Here is a 9778-nt window from a genome sequence, read left to right as displayed (position 1 = left end):
GGAGACAATCACACTAAGGGGACCCATGGAGAGACTGGCTAGAGGGGCCCTTGGGGTAAACATGACTGTTAGTTTCAGAAAGCCACCGTTTGGGACCAAGCCCCTGCTGCCAACCACACAGTCAAACCAAAGGGGGCCACTGCTGCTACAATGCTGCCCGTCAGACGGAACCTCGAGCACTGACGGTCCCACATAGGCCAGTCTTTCCCCAAAGTGGAGACAGCAGTCTGCCTGAGCCAGTGCTGGGAGGAGGTGACCCTGAACCCGGGGCTGTCTCAGGCACGTCACCTGAAGTAGCTCCAAACACCACCCAGCTAACTGGGCTTTGGTTTCAGGGACCTCTTGGCTGAGGACATTCCCTCCTTTCCCTCCAGACCCCGTCTCCACACCGTGCCAAAAGGAAGCAAGGGAATGTAAGGCCACCTGCTGGCCAGACCAGAGTGGCTCACCTGTCCCTGCTGGGCGAGATGTCCTGTGGCCCCCTCCCGATGCCTCAATTTTGCCTTTAAGATCGCCCTGAGCTCTACAACCTCACCTGGCCCAGGTGACTGGCATCCTGGCTTTGTCCCTGCCTCCCTGTAGGTCAGCACAGCCCACTCTGCATTTTGGAGCTGAGGTCCAGCTACGTGGAGGCACATGTCACCTCTTCATGCACTTGTGGGCCCCGGGCCAGCCCGCCTTTCTACCCCAAGCTGCTGGGGGAGGAGCTCAAGGCATTCCTACCTCAGCCAAGCAGTCTCCCAGCCAGAACGGGGAGCCACCTTCGCTCCTGGCCAAGTCCAGGCCAGGTGACCAGCCAAGGGCCTAGGCTCACAGGGACCCAAGCCCCCACACACCTGGCAAGGCCCTCACCACCTCCCAGAAGCAGAGGCCAGTCCAGGGTGTGGCCACCACAGCCCCAGGGGCAGAGGTAGCCCTCGACAGACCCTGTCCCTGTGCCGGGTCCCCATGTCGAGGCCGGCATCGGCTTGTTTCAACCCAGAGATTTCACAGTTTCCATCCTCTCTTGGAAAATCTGACAGTCTGGGACCAGCAGGTGGCATAGTGGTTGGGGCACTGGACTCCCACATGGCCGACTGCAGTTCGACTCTTGGACCTGGCAGCTTGAGAATCGTACCAATGTGTATGCTCAAAATCCTGAGAGGAGGATAGAGAAGGGACTGTGGTGTGGCCATTCTCCCAAGGGCTGATTTCTCTCACTTTCTGTCTCTCCACCGAGCACACACCCCATAGGAAAAACCTCTCTCTTGAACAAATAAAGTCTGAAGATCTGATCCCGCTCGTCCTCTCCCTTGCTTTGCTGCCTGTGCCTCCACCCACCTCCCCAGCGCGGGGCTCAGTTCTCAGGACAGGGTCAAGACCTTGCCCCTCGCTGTGAATGCCCTTGAGGGGGCACATCCATTAACTGCTCGCTAGTGAGAGGGGCCTCTGTGCTGAGTCCTGATCTGTGCTGGCCCACGCCGACCTTGGCACCAAGAAGGGTTGGAAACACCCCTCGCGGTGGGTCTAGCCGCTGTCTGGGTGCCAGCCTCCCACCTGCACAGCACCAGGTTTCGAAACTTTCCCCCCAAGGGGGGCGTGTGCTCACCAGCGACAGAGAGGGAGGGAGCAAGGGAAGGCACCCCAGGTGCAGCCCTTCTCTGTTTCTCCCTCCCGTGGGGATGCAGGGCACACACACACCCTGAGGTATTTTTCAAGCTTCCAGGTTTGGGATTCAAACCTTGTTCAGTCCCTTAGCCACAAGCCATGGGCCTTTCTAACAATCAGCCCGAACAGGTTTGTTTTAAAAATTCCTTGTTGCAAACTGCATGGGCTCTTGCCGCGGCGCTTTGCCATCTGCAGGAGTCTCCCCCAACCTCCCTGGACGCTCCCACACACCCCTTGGGCCACGCGGTGAACCCACTGGCTCTGGCCGCATTTGTTCTGCCATGAGCTGCCGATTTGTGTTCTGAAAGTTGTTTATTCCGTTTCAAATATCCAGTTTGCTGCAGTACCTCCCTAATCTCATAAAAATTCGCCCTTCGCGGGTTTCTCTTTGTGAAACTGTCCTCCAAGGTGCGGCCACTGTGCTGGGGCTCGCCAGTGTTTGAATCTCTGATTCACCTGGCAAGTGTGGACCCGCCACACAATGACAACAGAAATAACCACTTCTGCAGAAAGAATCATCCATGTGGTTTACTGCTAAGCACGCAATCGAGTGGCCAGCCCAGAGGAAGACTGTGTTCCTCGGTGCACTGATGCGGTGGTTTCTTTACAGTTTTGAGAGGAGGTGAGCTGTCAATCAGCAGAGGAGTCCTCCACCTTGGCCTGGCTCAGAGGCAGAGGCTCATAGTTACAGGGTTATAGCCTACTCAGTGAGAAATGAGGACATCCAGACACAGCCAAATTTATTGGAGTTTATTGATTAAGCCGGCGGCATAAGGGGGGACTCATGTCTCTCAAAATCCCACCGCCCCAGTGCAACGTGAGGGGTGCTTATAAAGGCAAAAACCACACTCTTCCGGGCTGATGTGGCAATCACAAGGACAAAGAGCAGTGGGGTCCGGTTTTACACCCGTAAGGAAAGAAAGCAAAACCGAGTCACAGAGGCAGAAAGCGCAGGTTAATCATCCGTAAGGGGATGGTCCATCCCTACCTAAACACAATGGAATCTTAATAATCTTCATGGCTCAGGGCAAGGTCCGGTGACTGGAGGCCACTAGGAGGAGTGGGGTTTAAAGGAAACAGGAATGCTAATGCCCTCTGCTCTTAGGCACAAAGAAGGCAAGTTTCCAGTTGTAGCGGTCTAAGTTTATAATGGAGGCACACCTCCCAGATGGAATTGTGCGTGCTTCAACAGGAGAGTTTGAAATTCTCAGCTTGGTGATCGCAGAAGAGATCAGCAAAATAACGCCTGCAATCCACTTTAGCGGAGGTAGGAAAGCTATGCCAGAAGACTTCATGCCAGGGACGAGGTGTGGGAAGAGCCCTCCCAACGGGCCAAAATGGGCCCTCAGTGTTTGCAGGCGTGACTCCACCCAGGCCCTCTGGAAAGGATTTTGGAAAGTGGAAAAACCAGCTGTATCTCGTTCTCAACACGAAAGAAGGTGTGGGGCTCAGTCCCGGCCACAGGTAGGAGGTGTCCAGGGCCACACTGATGAGGTCTCCGAGACTGGTCAGGCCCTGGCCCTCAGGCCCTAGAAGTCTGACCTGTGTCCTTGGACGTGCAGGGCTGGCATGGCAGGCTGTGTGGCTGAGCGGGGTCTGGGCCACCCCCATGGGTCTCATAAGTGACGCTGACATTTCTGGATCTAAACTGCCTTCAGAAGGGAAAAGACCAGCGACTGGGGAAAGCCACTCGACAACAACGCAGGCCTCCCCAGCCCAGCTTGGTGGCACTGCCTGTGGGTCCTCACATAGGGGGTTTTCCTGTGTTCAGGAAATCCAGAAGAGCAGCTCCAGCTCCCTCCAGGCACCCAGGGATGGCAGCGTGCCCAGAGAGTGGACGCTGCCGCTGCCTCGTGAGCCTTCCTGCCCAGTGAGTAGTCATCATGCTCAAGCCAGGCACACCTGCTGTCCTGGCCCTGCTTCTCAGAGGGGCAGACGTGGTGGCACTCCAGGGTCTTCACCCTCTTCTCGGCAGGGCCCGAGTGGGGCCAGGCCTGCATCTCCCAGGTGCCTGATGTCAGGTGGCCTTCTTCCCGGTATGGCCCCTATTTTCCCAGGAACCCAATGTTCTTGGGGGGCTTGCCAGGGAACTGCAGGGCGTACAAGTGGGCCATGTACTGGAGCTCGGGCATTGCCATTCTGTGGCAAGTGCGCAGCGTCTCATTGTCCAGATCTGGCCTGAGGTTGTAGCCCAGGATGTCCGCTGCGCCCGACTGGAAGGGGAGCAGGTGCCGATCGGTGATCTGGCTTCGGTTCTTGGGCGCAGAATCCAGCAGGCACAGGGCAGCGAGCTCGCGCTGCCGCGCGCGTAGCCGCGCCACCTCCCTGCTCAGGCGGCGCGGGCCCAGCTCGGCTTGCACCCGCGCCCAGAAGGTGCGATTGAAGTGCTGGTACAGACGCCAGTCGAGCGCGCACCAGCGCTTGGCGCGCTCCTGCGTCTCGGGCGCCAGGCGCGCCACGGTGCGCTCACTGCGCATGTTCAGCCGGAAGGAGACGACGTCGTCCAGTCGCCAGCGCAGCAAGTGCCGCAGCAGCACCATGGACTCGTCGAAGTACTCGGCGATGAGCACCAGCTGGAAGTGCTGCTCCAGCTCCGCCAGGCGCGCCTGCACGTAGCTGTCTTCGGCCGGCGCGTTGTTGTCGAAGCCGAAGTCGAACCACATGTTGTTCCTGGCATAGGCGTTTTGCAGGCTGAGGCTGCCCTTGTAGTAGCTGTGCGGAGAGGCCAGGAAGGCGTCCAGGCTCTTGGCGCTACGGAAGGCGGGCACGACGCCTTTGTAGTAGGTAAAGGCGGACTCCAACTGGGACACTGGGTTTCTAATGATGGAGAAGTAGAAGGTGTTTTGGGGCATGACCTTCTGCACCTGTGGAGAAAGATGGGCCATTCAGACTCCTGCAGCCACACCTCACATAGGCCCCTCCCCCCATTCAAGGCCCCAGGGCCCCCAGGCTGTCGCATGGGCCAGAGTCCCTCATGGGCCCTGTCTTGGCCCCAGGGCTGCAGGTAAGCCCTGCCCTCAGCCACTGTGCTCAGGGGTCAGGGTCAGAGGCCAGAGACCAAAAGGAAGTCTGGCGGTGAGAGGTGACCCAGTGGGCTCAAGCCAGGAGCACTGCTGTCCTGGGCCCTGCCAGTCTGAGGTCTCAAGGTGTGGGGTGCCTGTGACCCTGGCTGCAGCCCTATGGAGGGCTGCCCTCAGTCCCAGCTGGGGGCTTTGAACACGGTCCACTTGCACCCGGCCACTCTCAGACCTACTTAGATGAGGATGCCCAGTCTTGAGAAGCTGGCATGTTGGGACGAGGTTCTCAGAGGGGCGCAGCTCCCTCTCCTGGCCCCCATGAGGTCCTGAAGGTCATCCCCGGCACTTGGCTGTCTTCGGCCGGCGCGTTGTTGTCGAAGCCGAAGTCGAACCACATGTTGTTCCTGGCATAGGCGTTTTGCAGGCTGAGGCTGCCCTTGTAGTAGCTGTGCGGAGAGGCCAGGAAGGCGTCCAGGCTCTTGGCGCTGCGGAAGGCGGGCACGACGCCTTTGTAGTAGGTAAAGGCGGACTCCAACTGGGACACTGGGTTTCTAATGATGGAGAAGTAGAAGGTGTTTTGGGGCATGACCTTCTGCACCTGTGGAGAAAGATGGGCCATTCAGACTCCTGCAGCCACACCTCACATAGGCCCCTCCCCCCATTCAAGGCCCCAGGGCCCCCAGGCTGTCGCATGGGCCAGAGTCCCTCATGGCCCTGTCTTGGCCCCAGGGCTGCAGGTAAGCCCTGCCCTCAGCCACTGTGCTCAGGGGTCAGGGTCAGAGGCCAGAGACCAAAAGGAAGTCTGGCGGTGAGAGGTGACCCAGTGGGCTCAAGCCAGGAGCACTGCTGTCCTGGGCCCTGCCAGTCTGAGGTCTCAAGGTGTGGGGTGCCTGTGACCCTGGCTGCAGCCCTATGGAGGGCTGCCCTCAGTCCCAGCTGGGGGCTTTGAACACGGTCTACTTGCACCCGGCCACTCTCAGACCTACTTAGATGAGGATGCCCAGTCTTGAGAAGCTGGCATGTTGGGACGAGGTTCTCAGAGGGGCGCAGCTCCCTCTCCTGGCCCCCATGAGGTCCTGAAGGTCATAAAGCCCCTAGGAGGGAGCGGCACGCGGCTCTCCACCCTCACCCTGCCCTCTGCAGCCCGCCATTGTCCCGAGGACCCCATACCAGGCCATGCCTACCCCTAACTCCCTGACCTCCACCTCACTGGGAAGGAAGGTCAGAAGCTCTGGGAGGAGGTGCCTCCAGGCTGAGGCACAAGCGGTCTGGAGAGCACCCTCAACAGGGGACAGACGGCAGGTGCATGGGCCCTGGGGGTGGGGGGGAGAGCTGGCAGGAGGGGGACAGATGGCAGGTGCACGGGCCCTGGGAAGGGAGAGCTGGCAGGAGAGGCCAGAGGCAGTCAGTGCAGGGGTCTCTGCAAATACCTGGTGCCGTGGGTGGTCTACGTCTCACCCATGAGCCACTGCAGGTGGTAGGCAGCCTGGAAAGGCAGGTACAAGGCCTGCCCACCCCAGAATCTGGCTGAGCCCATGTGCTGCCCTTTGGCCTCCAGGCTGGGCCACCAGAGCCCCACTTCCCACCTGCCACCTCCTACCTGCCACCTGCCACCTGCCACCTCAAAGCCGGACTCACGCCCTGCACAAGCCCCGCCCACCCACTGCCCGCAGGGCCGCTCGCCTCCGTTGGGTTGAACCGCAGGTGGTTGCACATGACACTGAATCGCCGCTGCAAGCCAGGGCCCTCCTGCCCGACGCCCTCCACATAACGTGCCAGGAACAGCCAGGGGTAGCCCAGGTGGAAGTGCGAGCCAGCGGGCAGTGCCACGGACAGGTTGTGTGTCTCCGCAAAGCGGTAGAGGATGTTGAGCACGGTGCTGCTGGCCGTCTTGTGTGTCTTGAGGAACATGATGCTGGTGACCGGTGGCCCAGTGTCCTGGCCCCTGAACAGGCTGGGGGACACAGGCTGTTAGCAGGCACCACACCCTGCTGGGACCCCAGATGCTCCACCCTAACCCCACAACCCCTAAGCATGATGCAGACCCAGCCCCCTCTGGACATCCCCCAAACCACCTCCATCACACTCCCCCCAGCCCACCCCACCACTGTATCCCCAACCTAAAGACCCCTGACCCTGGGGCCCCAGGGGAACCCACTAGGTGACTTGACCCAAGCCAGGTGGTCCCAAATGGCTGTACCTTCCTTTCCACTGCAGGCTCAGCCCCAGGCCCCTAGGCTCCCCGGCCCCCAGCCCTGCGCCCAGCACCATGCCTACCCTGTGACCTCAGTGTCTTGTCTGGCCCCTCTTGGCTCACTCTTGGGCCAGGCCCCCAAAGCCCAAGTGCCAGCCGAAACCAGGGCCCGGGTGGGCACCGGGCCCCACACCTGGTTCCCTTTTGGCCACTGGGCCTGGAGCAGTTGGCACCATCCCCGCCCAACGCCAGGCCAGTGAGAGTGACCAGGGTGGTAGGGATGTCTAGAGGTCAGGGCTGGCCCTGGGGACAAGGTGAGGGTGGGCAAAGGCAGACCTTGGGACCCACCCCCAGCGGCCTGGCCCAGAGAGATCCTGGGGAAAGGGGAGGATCCTGGGGCTGTGAGACTCTCTTAGCAGCTGACCAAAGCCGTGACAAGGGCATGGCGGATCGTGGATGGCCCCCCGTGCAGACCAGGCCTTCACAGAGGGTGTGCGGCAGGGTCAGGCATGCTCAGGCTACAGGGGCGGCCTCAGGAGCCAGGGACTCCGACACAGGACTCACGGCATGAACAGCTCGATGTCCAGGTGCAGGAACCCGGCCAGCAGGAACAGCGTCAGGGCCAGGAGGAGAAAGACAGCCCGGAAGTACCTGTGGGCAGGCAGCTGGTCTGTGCTCCAGGCCAGTACATCAGCCCCACCCCTCCACCACACCCCTCACCTCCTGGAGCTAGAGCCTAGGGCCACGGGTCGCAGCACTTGCCGCCTCCCAGGCATGGGACTGGGCAAGGCCACCAAGGGGCTCAGACCCACTCCTGCCACCCCCCAGCGCTCAAAAGCCATGAGACAGAGTGGCCTCCCACCCCCTTTTGGGAGGGGCAGGGACAGGAGAAAGCTGGCCAGGGCACCCCTAGCCCTTTGCAGGAGCCCCTGGGAGACTGGCCAGCGAGATCCTGAGCTTGAGAGCCCAAAGGGCTGGGGGGCCATGGGAGGGCTGACTGTCCCCAAGCCCACACCCTGACCCTCTGTGTTGGTGTGTACTGAGGGACCTGGGGCCTGAGGTAGGAGTACTGTCCAGAGCGCCTGCTCCCAGCCCCACCCCACCAGGGAGGCCCCCAGCCTCCAGGACCAGGGGAAGCGACTGTTGTCAAAGCTGTCATGGGTGTCGTGTGGCCACGATGTGCCACACAGCCTGGAGCGAAGTCGCTGACTGCCTGAGTGGGCAGCTGCCCTGCCTGGAGCTTGGCATGGAGAGAGGGCATGCCTGGGACCACTCCGACCTTGCTGATATCCAGAGGAATGCTGGGATCACCCCACAGAGCGGTGACTGAGGACAGGCAGGTCCCCAGCACTTGCTTTCCCAGCCAGACCGTGCAGTGACCAGCAGGGCATGGAGTCTACTAGGCTCTCCCTCAGCCAGGTCTGGGGCCTGGACAGTTTCTGCACCCATACGTGGGAAGCAAGAGGAGGGGATGGAGGAAACTGAGGCGTCTCCTGACCCCAACTCCAGGTGTGTATCTGTGGCAGGCTGTGCCTGGCTGTGCCCCTGGGGGGAGCTGGGGCCCAGGAAGCTCTGACCAGGGATGGGGGGTGGGCAGGGGAGGGGAAAGCCGGGGGCAGGAAGGAGGGGTGGCAGTGGGGGAGAGGAAAACGAGGAGAGGAGGGCTGGCCAGGGAAGGGGAGAGGAAGGAGGGCTGATAAGGGCCAGGGGCAGCTGGAGCAGAGGCCTTCTACTCCAAGCAGGACGGGGACTGGGGGTGCCCCCTGGGGAGAAAGGACAAGTTTTCCCAGACCCCAGAGAGGCCTGCACTGTCCATCAGCCCAGAGACACTCCTGGGCAGGTGTCCAGCACTGGCGGCCAGCAGTTCTCCAGCAGCCTGGTTAGTCTGACCCCCACACACCCCCTGGCAGGCTGGCGTCTGCCGCACACTGGCCACTGCACTGTCACTGTCTGGCACACTGCCCCTCCACCTCGAGGAGGCAGACTGGCCTCAGCTCAGCAGCTGCCCAGTGAGAACAAGGACACCTCTGCGAGGTCCCTGGGCCCTGGCTTGCCGATGACTTTCTGGTCCGAATGCCCACCCGAGGGACCAGGGCAGGTGGGGTGGTCCCAGGGGGCCTGGGGTCTACCTGGCAGGGTGACAGTGTGACTGACTGGCCAGGGCTGCCCTGGGCAGTGCTCCGGGCCAAGCAGAGATGGCACCACGCCGGGCCTGGGTGTTCCCACAGCAGCGCAGATGCCCATGGAATAAGGGTCTGCAGCCTCATGGGGAACAGACTGCAAACCGCTGAACCCGGGCCCTTCCATCGAGACTTGCTGGCATGTGAATTACATCTCAATAAGGCTGTTTAAAACTACATTTTTTAAAGTTTGAAGAGTTTAGCTGCTCAATAAAATTTGAAAGGCAATGATTGCGGGGGAAAACGTGGACAAAAACTACAACCATTCGACGTTGCTTCTGAGTGCCTTTAGCTACCACGGAGCCATCGCCGGCCAGGCACATCCCTGCCCTGCTTGAGCTCCAGAATCCTCACACATCCTGCATTGAGGACTCAGGGCCCAGCCTCTTGGGGTCTTCCTGAGCCCTGGGCCCTCAGGGACAGGCCAGAGGCCCTGAGAACCAGCGCAGAGGTCCCAGTGGTCTGAGGGGAAGGGGCATCCCCCTAATTGTACCCTCAGGTGGCCTAGTGCTCCGCAGCCCAGGATGGCCTCGTCCCACTGTGGCTGAGGCTGCACCTCTGTTGAGCGGTTGGTCCAGCTCCCCTGTCCTAGGGACAGCGTTGCCTTGCAGAGTGTGAAGGGCAGAGAGGGCGAGGGAGGAGGGCAGATGGCCAGGGCCAGCTGGAGTGGACGGAGTCGGATGGAGCAGTGTGAACCCAGAGTGGTCCCGCAGGAGACCCTCCCCATCATCTGGACGCTC

At 61.0% G+C, this 9778-nt stretch overlaps 1 protein-coding gene across 1 annotated transcript in view; it reads right to left on the bottom strand.

Annotated features, from left to right (window-relative positions):
- Window positions 1–2414: 2414 nt before the first annotated feature.
- GAL3ST2 (galactose-3-O-sulfotransferase 2) overlaps window positions 2415–9778 on the bottom strand; it is a 12841-nt gene continuing 5477 nt past the window's right edge. Inside the window, exons 2-4 of the mRNA XM_006165188.3 lie at window positions 7423–7560; window positions 6348–6618; window positions 2415–4511 (exon numbers count right to left, since the gene is read on the bottom strand). Coding sequence (XP_006165250.1) covers window positions 3693–4511; window positions 6348–6618; window positions 7423–7560 — 1228 coding nt within the window. The 3' untranslated portion in view covers window positions 2415–3692. The remainder of the gene's footprint in view (window positions 4512–6347; window positions 6619–7422; window positions 7561–9778) is intronic.

This window comes from Tupaia chinensis, unplaced genomic scaffold (assembly GCF_000334495.1).
Source record: "Tupaia chinensis unplaced genomic scaffold, TupChi_1.0 Scaffold143823_1, whole genome shotgun sequence".
NCBI classification, from domain to species: Eukaryota; Metazoa; Chordata; class Mammalia; order Scandentia; family Tupaiidae; genus Tupaia; species Tupaia belangeri.
The sequence above is the reverse complement of the archived record's forward strand: the minus strand, read 5'-3'. Positions and strand labels throughout refer to the sequence as shown.